Source organism: Anolis carolinensis, chromosome 1 (genome assembly GCF_035594765.1).
Source record: "Anolis carolinensis isolate JA03-04 chromosome 1, rAnoCar3.1.pri, whole genome shotgun sequence".
Classification (NCBI taxonomy): domain Eukaryota; kingdom Metazoa; phylum Chordata; class Lepidosauria; order Squamata; family Dactyloidae; genus Anolis; species Anolis carolinensis.
In genome coordinates, this window is record NC_085841.1 from 138,882,879 (window position 1) to 138,899,699 (window position 16,821).

The following is a 16,821-nucleotide window of genomic DNA, read 5'->3' on the forward strand; positions in this document are numbered from 1 at the left end:
ATCACGGACAGAAAACAAGGTGAAATCTTCTAAACAGGAGCACAGGCAGCAACACAAACACCACAGGGGTGTTGACCCCTTCTCTATACCCCCCCCCCCCGTGTGTGTGTGTGTGTGTGTGTGTGTGTGTGGCTGGAGAAACACTTCAAAAATGTACTTGTTCTGACTTACGTACAAATTCAGCTTAAGAACAAACCTGCAGAACGTATCATGTTCGTAACTTGGGAATTGCCTGATTATAAAAATATTGTGTATTTTTATCTTCAGGTGTATATGAAACACACAGGAATGTCATGTTTGGACCTGGTTCCGACGCCAGGACATCTCATTATTTACATATGTCCAAATACATGTGTTAAAAAATCTGTAAATACCATACAGTCCGAAACACTTCTGGCCATAAGTATTTCAGGTAAGGGAGACTCAACCTGAATCTGATTATTTCCATATTAGAAAATAAAAGTAGTCAAAAACATCTGGGGAAAATCCAAAATCCCAAACATCTGTCAAGGATGGCCACCCAGTCTCTGTTTTAAAAGTTTCCAGGGAAGGAACTTCCACTACACTCCGAGGCAGAGAGTTCCACTATTGAACAGTTCTTCCTAATATTCAAGTAGAATCTCCTTTCCTGTAATTTGAACTCATTGCCCCAAGTCCTACTGTGTTTCCCTGAAAATAATACAGTGTTTTATATTAATTTTTGCTCCCAAAGATGCACTAGGTCTTATTTTCAGGGGATGTCTTATTTTTCCATGAAGAAGAATTCACATTTATTGTTGAACAAAAAAAATGAATATTTATTACAGGGGTCCCCAAACTAAGGCCCGGGGGCCGGATGCGGCCCTCCAAGGTCATTTACCTGGCCCCCGCCCTCATTTATAATATAATATTTTTATATCCGTTTTAATAATATAATATATTGTATATACATATGATATTGATAATAATATTACCATTTTATACAATATAATACTAATAATACCATATAATATTAATTATATGTTATATCTATATATATAAAAGAGTGATGGCATCAGGGCAGCGGACAAAACAACAAAACTACAGGCCCCCCAACCTCGAAATTTGACAATACAACCCATCATCCACGGCTCTAGGTTGATACAACAAAAAGAAAAGAAAAATAAAGTCCTAATTAGAGGGAGAGGAATAACTGTTTTTATCCAATTGCTGCCAGTTACAAGGCTAAGCTCCGCCCACTTGGTTGCTAGGAGACCCAGGGGACAGGCAGAGTTAGGCTTCACTTAGGCCTCTTCCATAGGTTATCTAAAGCCCCAGCTTCTGCCAACCCAAAAGTTCGAAAACATGCAAATGAGAGTAGATGAGTAGGTACTGCTCCGGCAAGAAGGTAACGGCGCTCCATGTAGTCATGCCGGCCACATGACCATGGAGGAGTCTACGGACAACGCCGGCTCTTCAGCTTAGAAATGGAGGTGAGCACCAACCCCCAGAGTCAGACATGACTGGACTTCATGTCAGGGGAAAACCTTTACCCTTTACCTTAACTACCACCAATTCTTCAATACTTTATTTCCCATACCACCATACTTCGCCACAGCAACGCGTGGCCGGGCACAGCTAGTATTACATATAATATTACAGTAAAGTGGTATAGTTCAATATAGTAATGTATAATGCTAATATTGTGCTATGCTAATAATATAATATACTGTATATACATACAGCTGCTCTGAGTTCCCTTCGGGGTGAGAAGGGTGGGATATAAATGTAGTAAATAAATGTAGTAAATGAATAAATAAATAATTTTGGACTTAAGCTCGCCCAAAGTCTGAAATGACTTGAAGACACACAACAACAACAACAATCCTAATTAACCTGACTATCTCATTGGCCAGAAGCAGGCCCACACTTCCTATAGAAATCCTGATAGGTCTATGTTGGTTAAAAATATTTTCATTTTTAAATATTGTATTGTTCTTTCATTGTTATTGTTGTTGTTTTGCACTACAAATAACATATATGCAGTGTGCATAGGAATTTGTTCGGTTTTTTTCCCAAATGATCATTTGTCCCCTCAACAGTCTGAAGGATTGTGGACCGGCCCTCTGCTTGAAAAGTTTGAGGACCCCTGATTTATTATATAATGTACATTAGTTGCCATCACAAATGTATTTATATATTTATTTATTTTATTTTATTTCCAATATTTATATCCCACCCTTCTCACCCGAAGGGACTCAGGGCGGCTTACAACACTGGCACAATTAGATGCCTATACAAAATCAATCAACAATACATAAAATCAGTTAAAAACTATTAAATACAGTATAAAATTACAGTATATAAATTAAAAAAATACGTATGCTCAGATCCGTTTGTCTGGTAGCCTCGTGCTTTACCCATGAGTCAGTCCGTATCATCTTTATCGTTTATTCATCGAAAGCCTGGGCACATAGCCATGTTTTTAGGGCTCTTCTAAAGCCCAAAAGAGTTGGAGTTGGTCAGCATAACCAGACAAACTGTGAATCCTATCAAGAATTTCTTATTGCTACCATTATTTCCATGTACAACAATCTATGGTAAGTACATTTACCAATCCTGCATGCTCTGGTGTTCTGTTTGGCGGGCATGCTTCCAAACAAAAACTTTGCTAGGTCTTACTTTCGGGGGAGGCCTTATATTTAGCAATTCAGCAAAACCTCTACTAGGTCTTATTTTCTGGGGATGTCTTATTTTCGGGGAAACAGGGTAGGCCCCTTCCACACTGCTGTATAAAATCCCACATTATTTGCTTTGAACTGGGTTATGTGGCAGTGTGGACTCAGATAACCCAGTTCAAAGCAGATATTGTGGATTATCAGACTTGATATTCTGGATTATATGACTGTGTGGAAGGGCCCCTAGTCTCTAGGGCAGCAGAAATCCCAGGCTTGCACAGCACTGAGCCCTGGTAGTGAAAGTGGTGTCAAACAGCATGATCTCTAGTATAGATGCATCCATCATTTAAGTCTAGTCTTCCTTAAATGATGGATGCATCTATACTAGAGATCGTGCAGTTCAAAGCAAAAGAGCATCATTATTGCTAAGAGTGCATCTACACACTGTGGATGGAGTTGATGCCATTTGACACCGCTTTCAGGGCCAGGGCTCAATGCTACCTAGTGGTGGGAGTTGCAGTTTTACAAGGTCTTGAGCCTTCTGTACCAAAAGAGGGCTGGTGCCTCTCCAAACCACAACCCTCAGGGTATTTCTTGTTTTTGATTATGTTGATATTTGCTCAGGCCCCTTCTATATTGCTATATAATCCAGATGATCAAAGCAGATAACTCACATGATCTGCCTTGAACGGGATTATAGGAGTCCACACTGCCAGATAACCCAGTTCAGAACAGATCATCTGAATTGTATATGGTAGAATAGATTCTCTAGAAGGGGCCATGGTTTGTGTGTCTTTTCTTCTTTGTGTCTTATGGCATTGTATGCATTTCTCTCTCTGAAAATCAATTAAGAAAAATTACAAAAACAAACAGACTACCACCTGCCAGGACTCCATAACATGGAGTTCTGTAGTTGGGGACGTGGGTTTAGCAGGCATGGTCAAACTTTGGCTCTCTGGGTGTTTTGGACTTCAACGTTTACAATTCCTAACAGCCTGTTAAGAATTGTAGGAGTTGGGTTGCTGTGAGTTTTCCATGCTGTATGGCCATGTTCCAGAAGCATCCTCTACTGACGTTTCACCTACATCTATGGTAATCATCAGAGGTTTTGAGATCTGTTGGAAACTAGGCAAGTGGAGTTTATATATCTGTGGAATGTCCAGGGTGGGAGAAAGAACTCTTATCTGCTTGAGGCAAGTGTGAAAGTTGCAATTGGCCACCTTGATTAGCATTGCATGTCCCTGTAGCTTCAAAGCCTGGCTGCTTCCTGCCTGGGGGAATCTTTTGTTGGAAGGTGTTAGCTGGCACTGATTGTTTCATATCTGTAATTCCTCTATTTTCTGAGTATTGTTCTTTATTTACTGTCCTGATTTTAGAGTTTTTAAAATACTGTTAGCCAGATTTTGTTCATTATCATGTTTTCCTCCTTTCTGTTGAAGTTGTCCACATGCTTGTGGATTCAATGGCTTCTCTGTGTAGTCTGACATGGTGGTTGTTAAGAGTGGTTCAGCATTTCTGTGTTCTCCAATAATCTGCTGTGTCCAGGTTGGTTCCTCAGGGGTTCTGCTTGGCTGACTTCTCTGGTTGGACTAGTCTCCAGTGCCTTTCATGTTCCTTGATTTGTGTTTGGGCAATGCTGCTGCACTTGGTGGTCTCTATGTAGATTTGTCCACAGCTGCAGGGTATACAGTACAGAGGAGCCATTGAAATCCATATGCATGTGGTTCATTTATTTACCTTTCGTTCCGCCTTTTTGAGCTTCCTTCCCCTTTTGCTCTCCCTTTTTGGGATCGTATGCCTTGTTGGGGTTGGGATTCAACCTAAGCTTGATTTCAAGGAAGAGGAAGAGAATTGAGCCTCGGAAGTACAGATGCCAAGAGCTTTGCAAGACCAGTTTGCACCCCCAAAACCCTGTTCCTTGTACCTCTTTTCTTACTTTGGACATAGTATTCGGAAGCTGTTTGGTGTGTGCAAGTTTCTCAAATGTTTTGTTCACGGGTTGCAATAAAAACAGAGACACGAGATGTGGACAATGCTTCCACAGGTATATAAACCCCACTTGCCTAGTTTTCAAGAGACCTCACAACCTCTGAGGGTGCCTGCCATCAGGGCCGTAGCCAGAAAAAAAATTCGGGTTTTTTTTTTTAAATTTCGGGGGGGGGGGGGGGTTGAACCCCTAGCACCCCCCCCCCCCCCCCCCACACACACACACACCCGCTACAAACCTGTCAATATCTGCTTGAGATAGTGCCTGGAGGGACTCTTAATGTTTTGCGTCTCATAGATTTAGCATGGGGATTTGGTTAACCAGTTAAAATTCATGAGTAAAACAGGGTTTTTTTATAATCTGAAAAATTTCGGGGGAGGGGGTGTTGAACCCCTAACACCCCCCCCCCCCCCGCTACAGTCCTGCCAGGAGAGAATGCTTCTGGAACAAGGCCAGACAGCCCGGAAAACTCCCAGCAATCCAGTGATTCCGGCCATGAAAGCCTTCGCCAACACATTGTGGGAGCTGAAGCCCAAAACACCTGGAGGGCCGAAGTTTGCCCATGCCTGGTGGCTAGTGTCCTCTCTCAGCCATGCCATTGGGGGAAGCAGCCGTGCTTGGCGCCTTTAAAGCTTCCAAAAGGGAGGCGGCAGCCCATTGGCTGGAGCGCCCTCTGCCCGGCCCCGGAAGTCTCATTCCCGGCCGCTGCCGCGAGGAGGAGGAGCCTGCTGGGGAGCCTTCCTTGTGTGAAGACTTCGGGGAAGCGGCGGCGGCGGCAGCAGCATTGGCATTGCCTGCGGGTCGAGCGGGTCCCCATGCTGTTGCCTGGGCTGCCCTTGGGCCACGCGGCGGGAGGGCTGGGCATGAGCCGCGGCGCCTGAGGGAGCGGGAGAGAGAAGGGAGGATGCTGCTCTCGCTGGTGCTGCACACGTACTCCATGCGCTACGTGCTGCCCGCGGCGCTGATGCTGGGCGCCGCGCCCACCTACGTGGTGGCCTGGGGGGCCTGGCGCCTCCTGGCCGCCCTCCTCCTGCCCGCCCGCCTCTACCACCGCGTCGACGACCGCTTCTACACCCTCTACCAGAGCATGGTGCTCTTCTTCTTCGAGAACTACACCGGAGTCCAGGTACAACTCCGCCGCCGCCGCCGCCTCGCCCACTTGGCCCCGGCTGCACACACACTGGAGAACACATGCACTTCGAGACCGCTGCAGCTGCCACCACTCAATGCTAGGGCATCCTGGGGTGTTGAGGTTGGAAGCATGCTGCCCTCCACGTGTTTAGGCACCTTCCTCTTGGCCCTGATACAACCACACGCTAGAATCAATGCACTTTGACGCCACTTGGTTTGCTATGGCTCAATGCTATGGAAGCATGTCTTCTGCACCTTGTTTTCGACCTTGGTGCAGCTACATTGTAGAATGAATGCACTTTGATACCACTACTAACTACAGTGGTTCAGTGCTGTGAAATCATGGGGTTTGTGGTCAGAAACATGCTGCCCTCCACCTGTTCCACCCTTTCACTTGACTCTGGGTAAAGCTACACTGTAGAATGCTTAATAAACTTTATTTACATCCCGCCACCATCTCCCTAAAGGAATTTGGTGGGGGGACTTACAAAGGCACTCCAGGGTGCAGCATTTAATATAAAGCGATACAAGAGTTTAAAGCAATGTTGTATAGAAGTATAACAACTATCAACACACCTATACACATAATAAAAGTGAAAATATATATGTATGTATATGGCTGGGGTGTCCACTTACACCAGCGTTTCTCAACCTGGGGTCCCCAGGTGTTTTGGCCTACAACTCTCAGAAATCCCAGCCAGTTTACCAGCTGTTAGGATTTCTGGGAGTTGAAGGCCAAAACATCTGGGGATCCACAGGTTGAGAACCACTCACTTACACAGACAAACTCCTGCCTTCACAAACAGCTATAGCTATCACTACTTGAGAGACACTAACAGCTCTCCCTCCAATGACATTGCAGGTTATAGAGAGCGCCGTGAACATGTCCAAGAGCCCTGCCAATGGCCTACACAAACATCATACGGCCCACCACCCAAGTGAAGGCTTTCATACGGGCACAATTTCCTCCTAGATTTTGTTTTTCCTCCAACACGACACCCCAGTGTTTCTTACTCTCTCCATTGATGTGGAATTTGCATGACTATGCTCACTGCCTCTCCCATAACCCTTTCCTATTCTTTTCTATGACACACAGCAAACAGGAATTGATCAGCAACTGAACATACTAGAGAGAATTCACAATGATTTATAGGAATTGTAGGTATTGGGATATATAGGTCACCTACATCTAAGAGTACCCTGAACTCCCCCAACGATTGTCCTAGAACTAACTTGGCACACAGAACCTCAATGACCAACAAAAAATATTGGAGGTCTTTGGTGGGATTTATAGGAGTTTCAGTTCACCTGCACCCAGAGCAGGCATTATGAACGCAAACATTGATGGATCTGGACCAAACTTGGCATGCATACCCAATATGCCCAAATTTGAATACTAGTGAGTTTTGAGAGAAATTGGCCTGGGCATTTTGGGGTTGTAGGTACTGGGGTTTTATAGTTCACCTGCAATTAATGAGCACTCTGAACTCCACCAACAATGGAATTGGACCAGACTTGGCACACAGAGTCCCCATGACCAGCAAAAATACTGGAGGTCTTTGAGGGAAATTCGCCTTGATTTGGGGGAGTTGTAGTTCACCTACATCCAGAGAGCACTGTGAATCCAAACACTGGTGGATCTGGACCAAATTTGGCACACAGACCAGATATGCCGAAATTTGATTACTAGAGGAGTTTAGGAGGAACTGACCTTTCTTTCTGGGAGTTGTAGTTCACCTGCAACGCTGGGTGCCCAAGGTATTTAACATAAAATAGCACAACTTTAAAAACACAGAACTTCTGTAGATAGAACTAGCTGCCAACGATTCACAACTAAAGTGCCAGAGTGTCAACCTCATATGGGCCCATTTCAGCCTACTCGAGGTCAAAAGCCTGTTTAAACATCCATGTTTTTAGGCTGGATTGGAAGGATTGAAGGGTGAGGCTAATCTAGTCTCCTTTGGGAGGTTATTCTGGAGCAGGGGAGCCACCACAGAGAAGGCCCTCTCTCTCGTCCCCACCAACTGTGCTTGGGATGGTTTGATACTAGTATAACTCCCACCACTCAATGCTATGGAATCATGTTTGTGGTTGGAAGTGTGCTGCCCTCCACCTGTTCAGCACCTTCATTTTGACATTGGTGCAGCTACATTGTAGAATTCATGCAGTTTGCCATTACGGGAACTGCCCTAGCTCAATGCTATGGCATCCCAGGAGTTGTAGTTTCGACCATGCTGCCTTCCACCTGTTGTACCTTTCCACTGTAGCTACACTGTAGAATGCTTGCGGTTTGATACCGCTATAACTCCCACAACTTAATGCTATGGAATCATCAAATTTTATTCCAAAAGAGTTTGCCTCCCTCTGAGGCCGAGAGAGAGACTTGCCAATGATGACCAAATGGGTCTCCATGGCTGACTGAGGATTCAAATTCTGGTCTCCCAAAAGAGTCTAGTGCTTAAACCACATTGGTCTCTGCCTTGAATTATTATATGACAAAAATCCAATAATCTGTTTTTTCCTACTTTTCCTACTCCCTATTTCTTTACTGACAATTATTGTGTGTGTTGTTTAGGCCCTAGAATCAGAAATAGCACTTTTTCAATTATATCCAGAGGACCGTGAGCTACTGTGAGTTTGAGTCCTTTGCCTTTCAGAAGCGTGCTGCTCTCCATGTGTTCAGCACCTTCATTTCGACCCTGGTGCAGATACACTGTAAAGTTAATGCACTTTGACACCACAACAGCAGCTACCACTCAATGCTATGGCACCCCAGGAGTTTTAGTTTCAAACATGCTGCCTTCTATCTGTTGTGCCCTTCCATTTGACTCTGGACGCAGCCACATTGCAGAATACATGGAGTTTGATACCGCTGCAATTCCCATGACTCAATGCTATGGGGTTTGCGGTTGGGAGCATGCTGCCCTCCACATGTTATCCACCTTCCGCTTGTCCCTGGTTTAGCTACACTGTAGAATTAATGCAGTTTGATACTGCTACAACTACCATGACTTAATGCTATTGGGTTTGCAGTTGGAATGTCAATTTGGAAGAGACCCCCCCCCCCAAGGGCCCATCCAGTCCAATCAACTGCCATGCAGGAAAAGCACAATCAACTCACCCATGACAGATGGCCATCCACCCTCTGTTTAAAAACCTCTAGAGAAGGAGATTCCACCACACTCCCAGACAGTGTACTAGTAGTAGTAGTAATAATAATAATAAAACTTTATTTATACCCAGCCACCATCTCCCCAACGGGGACTCGGGGCGGCTGTACTTTATTTATATACCACCCTATCTCCCCAAAGAGTCTCAGGGTGGGTTCCAACAAAAATGTCAAACATTCAATGCCAGAATGCCCTAATAAAGAGAAATAAACAACCCCCCAGATCCCAAAAGAAAATTCTCAACTACAGTAGAGTCTCACTTATTCAACATAAATGGGCTGGCAGAACGTTGGATAAGCAAATATGTTGGATAATAAGGAGGGATTAAGGAAAAAGCCTATTAAACATCAAATTAGGTTATGATTTTACAAATTAAGCACCAAAACATCATGTTATACAACAAATTTGTCAGAAAAAGTAGTTCAATACGCAGTAATGCTATGCAGTAATTACTGTATTTACGAATTTAGCACCAAAATATCACGATGTATTGAAAACATTGACTACAAAAATGCGTTGGATAATCCAGAACGTTGGATAAGCGAGTGTTGGATAAATGAGACTCTACTGTATAACAAAATTAAAATTATCACTGATAAACAAATTTAAGTAATAACATAACCAATCAACCATTACACATATAACATTAAAACAGAACAGAAATTGAAGCAAATCTAAAATGCTTTTAAAATTATTGAGATTGAACTCCATTTGGTTTGCTATGGCTCAATGCTTTGGATCCCTGGAGTTTGAAGCATGCTGCCCTCCATGTTTTATTCATCTTCCGCTTGACCCTGTAGAATTCATTCAGTTTGGTACCACTTTAGTTGCCATGGCTCTATGCTGTGGAAACAATGGACTTGTACTTTTAAGCATCCTGCTCTCCACATGTTATGCACCTATATTGTGGAAGGAATTTAGTTTGACACTTTTGTTCCTACCAAACAAGCCTGGGACTGTGGTGGGGCAGAAAACGGTCTCGTCAGAGGATCTAATAAGAATAATAATAACCTCTATATCCTGCCACCATCTCCCCAAAGGAACTCAGGGCAGCTTACAAAGGCATTCCAGTGTGCAGCATATAACGTAAAATTGTATAACTATAAAACAATATCACATAATATTATAACAACCAATGTTCAATGGGTTCCTGAAGGCAAATACAATCCTTCATATAGCCTGGACTCAAATGTATATGTATATGGCTTTATAGGTCACAATCAGCACTTTGAATTGTGCCCAGACTGGCAACTGTTGCAATAAGGCAAGTGTATGTGCCCTATAGTCAGCCCTACTTAGTAATCTGGCTGCACTCTTTTAAGTTTCTGAACACTTTTTCAAAAGCAACTTCATATAAAGCGTATTAAAATAATTGAAACAGGACGGAAACATGGCATGTGTTCACATGTCCATATCTGACTTTTCCTGATTTCCTGATTCTTTTCCAGCAGCTGTAGTTGGAGCACAAGCTTTAACTGTGCAAAGGTGCTTCCAGTCATTGCTGAATCCTGGGCCTCCAGGCTGAATGTAGGAGTGCCCCAAACTGAAAGCCTGCATTTTTGGTGGGGCAGAACCCTTCCTAACACCGTCTGCATACCAATTCTCAGATTTATTTTTCAACTAACCAGGACCACCTCTATTTTGGCTAGATTAAGCTTCAATTTATTCACAGTGTAAGGAAATGCAGTGGCACCGAAAGGCAGTTGGTTTTCTGAGATATTTTCCCCTCTTTGCAGAATGACCCCCAACATATCCACGGACCATATCAAAGTTAATAATTTTGCCCCCTAAACCTCCCTTGACTTGTGTACGAGCCAACTTGTATGCGAGTATATACAGTAATAGAATGGGTCTAGGTAAAGGTTTCCCCTGACGTTAAGCCCAGTCATGTCTGACTCTGGGGGTTGGTGCTCATCTCCATTTCTAAGCCAAAGAGCCGGCATTGTCCGTAGACACCTCCAAGGTCATGTGGCCGGCATGACTGCATGGAGCGCCGTTACCTTCCCGCCGGAGCGGTACCTATTGATCTACTACGCACATTGACATGTTTTCGAACTGCTAGGTTGGCAGAAATGGGTCTAAATACCATAAAATACCAGGTATTTTAATCTTGGAAGTATATATGGAGTGCAAAAGTGTTGCACCGTCTTTATATTCAGCCCTCCCACCCTTGTTAATTCGGATAATAGCAGATACAAAACATTTCTGGTCTTTAAACTTGCCAATTTAGAGGGTCAGTTAACATAAATAGGATTTGCAGATGAGAAAATGTATTTAGGAAAATGTGGTTAGAACCAGCTGCTCATTTTAGTGTGGTTGCCAATAGACAGATGTTTCAGCCTCTGTTCAGTGAGGCCACCAAACGGATGTCAGATGGTCCCTCCATTGACCAGGCTTGAATGAAACTGGTGATCTAGAGGTCAAAGGCCTCTGCATCCTGTTGTCCTGACCAGTTATGTACTTCCAAGTGCTTTCATCCCTTTCCCCTCATTCATGAGTTTCAGCTTAATGTCCTCCAGTTTTTTTCCCCTCTTTGGCATTCACATGCCTCTCCACTCAAAGTGACAACACAAAAGGCCTGTCCAGCAGTCAGTGCAACTTATGTAAATCATGTTCAAAAGGGAACAAATGTTTTACATATTTGGACAATATTGTTTTCTTTAAACACACAACTGTAGGCTCCTATGTGGGCTACTCCCACAACATGATTTGCAGCGAATACTGAAAAGGGTTTTTCATTTACACAAAGGGATTTCACAGATTGAAAGTCCTTCCTTAAGACCTGTTCCATGCTCCCAGATTTATCAGTGTAATTCTACAGCTGTGTTCACACAAAACACTAAGCTCTTTCAGCTTATGGACACTAAATATGATGCTGGTACACTCTGCCCAGTCACTTTTGCAGGATTCCTCCTGAAAGATTGAACTGCTATAGTGGCAAGACACTTATCTGGATGGAAAAGCAACAAATTATATTGCACTGGCTGAATCCCCCAGGATAATAATGTGCCCTTACCTTGATGTTAGCCCTGTTGGAACACTCGGTGTTCTCTCCCTCCAAGGTGAAAACATCCCCATTTGCTGCTTGAGGACTTTTAAGACTGTTTTTAAAACACTACAGTTTACTCTGCCATTTGGGAGAAGAACCAGCTTTTTAAAATGTGCAGCTTGACTCCTGAATCAGGATCATAATGGAATCAGTAATGGTAGAGTGGAAGGTTGGTGATGGTTACCTGAATCAGATGGTCATTCCCACCATGGTAGAGCAGTTCCCTTGTTGCATCAGCATCTAGAAAAAAACTATAATTCCTTTCATTGGGGACTGTTATGAGAATTTGGTTTTATGCATACATTTGCAGGTCAGAATTTGGCCTCCCCCTTCTCTACTTGTTTCACTTGTGGCTGATGCTGTTGTGTGATCGGGCATAAACCAATACAGCAAACACGTGCACATAGTTAAAAATATCTGTTTTGCTGATATGTAATACAGGTTGTGTATGATTTTATTTTGGCTTTAAAAAGATGAGTGTAGCTGTAAAAGTCTGACCCGGGCAGAGATACTACACAATAGAGCTAGAGGCTCCTTTTGCGCCAGTGTCTGTAAGCCAACTTTAAATCTTATAAATTTCTTTTTAGCTAATGCCCATTTTTTGTGGGGCAAATGTGGATGCTCGGCTGACATGTAACATCGTGTATTCTCACCGTTTGTACATTACTGTGTCATTTCCACACATTAATTTCTAAATTTGATGTACTTTCAGTAGCAGGGAGACATTTTCTTGTCTTCCTTTTTCATGTGGCTCTGGAGTTACCAATAGATATACCATAGATATAAGTCTAGAAATTGTAGTCAAAAAATCTGGGGTACCTTATCCATGGATCAGTGTAAGTACTGTGCCTCCATTCTTATCAAAAAGGAACTATCTTCCCTGTCTAAAGTGGCAAAAGGTGAAAGCTCAGTCCATCCTGGGCTGTGACACTGATCTTTACACAGCAGCAGGACTTCTGACCTTTCTGAATGCTTGGGTGGGAAAATGGCAGGGACAGCTGGTCCCATGAGGCATTGTTGGCACTTCCTCTCTTTGTAGAATAACCCACAGCTTACCCATGGGTTAAATCAAAATCCACAATTTTGCCTTCAAACCCTGCCCTCCACTAATACATGAGGTATTCTCTCAGATTAAAAGAGCACATTTTTATTTGCTGTTTTTCAATTTTGTGGGGGTTCTGTCTTACATGAGTATACAGGCAGTCCCCAAGTTATGAACATCCCACTTAGAAATGACAAAAGTGAGACAACAAGAAGTGAGAGAAATCTACCCCTCGGAAGGGAAATTCACTCCTGAAAGAGATGTCATGGGGAAAAGGTGTCTCAACTGGAGCTTTATCTCCAGTCCTTGTTTCCACAACAAGCCATTTTTTTTTCAAAATCCAGTGATCACAGGGACAGAAAGCAAGGTGAAATCTTCTGAACAGAAGCACAGGCTACTGAACAGGTGCTATAGGCTACGTCAGAGAAAAGACCTGGCAAAACCACTTCTTGAGTATTTCTTGCCTTAAAAAACTCCATTAAATTCATGGGATCACTATATGTTGACAAATGACATGAACACACACAGGCATATATAACAGAAAGGACTATATCATGTTTTTGCATATAACATTACTATAGACATGCAATACTATTGCAAAAAAGGGTGTGTTTCCCCCCCCCCCTAAGTTTACTATAATGGGTTTATCTTTATAAAATAAACAAATCATTTAAACCCTGCATTCTTTAAGTTTAGCTATTTATGCTCAAATTGATCCTTGTGTTAATAGATAGTTATACTGACCAGTCTAGTGTCACTTGAATGATTAGAGAGTAATTTATATTCCTGCTTTCCATTTTTAATTAGTCTGTTAAAATGACACTTATTTTTTTCTTGGATAAGTGTTGAGAGTTTATATGAAATGTTTATATCATTTAGTTAACCACGTACCTTTGTTCTCTTCTAGATATTTATATATGGTGATTTGCCAAAAACTAAAGAGAATGTGATATATATATCGAACCATCAGTGTACAGGTTTGTATACAGTTTGCTTACATATAGTAAACTTCCTTGCACAGAAAATATATCTCAATCAAGGCCTGAGTTCTGTAATTAAGGGGTTGGGCGTGGTTAACAATAAGGCTTTAATATTTGTGACTTCACATTGATTGTGGACCAACATCAGACATCAATTTTTAACTCTGTTCAGACTTCCTCAGTGGTTTCCATATGTATTGGCTGTCCAAGTCATATACTCAAAAGTATGGATATATTATATGCTGGCAGTAGGATAAAGGATATTCGGCATTGTAGAATATCTAAAACGTGAAAGCTCAGGAATTCAAGGGAAGGTGACATTAAAATAGTAAAAAGGGAAATAAAAGAATGTGATTTTGGAAACAGCTTCTCCTACATTTCAAGGAGCTTCATTGTCAGTGTGTGATATATCATTAGAAAAAGATCTTTTAAAAATAAAAGATATGGAACATAATAATATTGACTTTTCAAAACATCATGGATATATATATATATATATATTTCTTCTGTTGGCTTTGCAGTTGACTGGATTGTAGCAGACATGTTGGCCATCAGACAAAATGCTCTCGGACACGTTCGATATGTTTTGAAAGATGGGCTAAAATGGCTTCCTTTGTATGGGTGGTATTTTTCTCAGGTAACTTTCCCATATTACATCAAACAATGGCTTAATTGCTTATTTTTGTCACATTACCATTAGCTTCAGTAAAACAATCCACATAAAGAACTGTAGCAAGATAGAAGTAATGTGTGCAAATGCTTTTGTATTTCCTAGTTGGTGATTTTATTTGAATGCTAAAAAAAAAAACATGGGTGTCTTTGGCTTTCAGCCTGGTTTACCATTGTTATCAACTGAAAATCTGTGAACATAGGACAGCTGCTAGAATGGAATAGATGTGCCTGTGTCCCACATGCTGAAGAGTAACTTTAAAGAAGAATCCATTTATTATGACTTTAACATTCATGGGTTTCAGTCCACTTCATCAAGTAAACAAAGAAATATATTACTTTATATTAGGCTCCTTATGCTGCAAGAGATTAACATGGCTACTTTGAAAACTAATTCACAAGAATTTGTTCATGGGATGAAATGAGATCAACAGTAATGAAATACAAAAATAACTTTTTACAGTTATTTCCAACTCAACCTACTAACCAAATGTGCTTGTAATATGACATGACACTTCATGCCGTTTTCCTGATTAAGTGGACTGCAGTCCTACAAAGCTTGTGCCTTAATGTATTTATTGATTCCTAAGATGCACCATAATTTTCTTGTTACTTTGCTACAAAAGTCTAAATGTAGTCACTCCTCTGAAAAATGCTTTAAAATGCAATGTTGATTATATTTACTTAGAAGGGTTGTTGTTTGTTGTTTTTGTGTCAGGAGCAACTTGAGAAACTGCAAGTCGCTTCTGGTGTGAGAGAATTGGCTGTCTGCAAGGACGTTGCCCAGGGGATGCCCAGATGTTTTACCATCCTGTCGGAGGCTTCTCTCATGTCCTTGCATGGAAAGCTAGAGCTGACAGACAGGAGCTCACCCCACTCCCCAGATTTGAACTGCTGACCTTTCGGTCTGCAGTCCTGCCAGCACAAGAATTTAACCCATTGCACCATCAGGGGCTCTACTTAGAAGTAAATCATATTAAATACAGTGGTTTACATCTAGGAAAGAGGTTAGAAGATAGAAATCTAGGGTATAACTCCCATTGGACTCAACCTTGTTGAATTTGGTGGGACTAACTTTCTAGTAAGTGTCTTTAGGATTGTACTGTAGCCATATATCTGAAAGTTCGCATTTAGTTCATTGAATCCCATAGCCAATATTGCTTCCTACATATTTAATTCTGATTTTCTTCTAATATGAGTAAAATGCTGTTTGGGGGATACTATCACTGTTATACCTTGAATGCCCACTATCTTTAACAATTCTGGAAGGTAAAGCTCCCAAACATAATTCAAAAAATGCCTGCCTATAGTAAAAGTAAAGATTCTGGTTCTCTGTCATAGTGAAAATTCATATTAAAATAAGTCCCCTTCCCAAATTAATGGGTTGCCTAGATATATTTTTATCTTCTCTTATTTTCTTTCCTTTTTGCTTTTTTTGCTCCTCTAGTTGAGCTTTGTGTGAATTTCATCCTAGTAGGCTGTCAGGGTGATCTAGTGAGCTGGTTCCAATAGACACAGTAGTTGATATTCAGAAGATAGTATTTCTCATTAAATGAGGTGGTTCCGTATCTGAATTGGTGCCATATATTATAAGTAGCGAGAAAAGTTAATGTCAAAAAAGTCAGTTTCTCTACACGTAGTCCTGTAACGTAGACCTTTTGGAATGAATACTACAAAATGCTGATTATAGGCAACAAAAGTGGGTATGGGTTGCATATTTCATATCATTGCTTAATGAATGCCCATCTGCATATTCATCAAATAGATAACCCCTTCTTTTTTCCTCTCACTTCTGAGGAACCCTGGAAAATCTTTGTTCTACTACCCATTCATTCATATAGGTCTCAACTGTATGTCAAGTTAAATATGGGAGTGGCTGAGCTCTCATTGTGTAATACCACTGAAGCTATTTCTAGTGCTCAGAATAACCCTTTTCAACTTTAATGTTTGAAACTTCAATACTAAGAGCCATTTAATTCTATAGTATTCATGCAGTGGGTACTCATTACTAATTATGTGGAAGTGTTTGTTGTTGGAGCAAGTTTCTGGCAGCTCCTGCTAATGGTCTGTCTGTCTGCATCATCAATCTGATCCATGTGTAAGCAATTATTCACATTTCTGTGTGATTTTGGGGCTGTATGGCCATGTTCAAGCAGC

At 41.7% G+C, this 16,821-nt stretch overlaps 1 protein-coding gene across 1 annotated transcript in view; it reads left to right on the forward strand.

Annotated features, from left to right (window-relative positions):
• Positions 1-5,311: 5,311 nt before the first annotated feature.
• agpat5 (1-acylglycerol-3-phosphate O-acyltransferase 5) overlaps positions 5,312-16,821 on the forward strand; it is a 41,044-nt gene continuing 29,534 nt past the window's right edge. Inside the window, exons 1-3 of the mRNA XM_003215441.4 lie at positions 5,312-5,749; positions 13,923-13,992; positions 14,517-14,632. Of these exons, the coding sequence (XP_003215489.1) occupies positions 5,528-5,749; positions 13,923-13,992; positions 14,517-14,632 (408 nt within the window). The 5' untranslated portion in view covers positions 5,312-5,527. The remainder of the gene's footprint in view (positions 5,750-13,922; positions 13,993-14,516; positions 14,633-16,821) is intronic.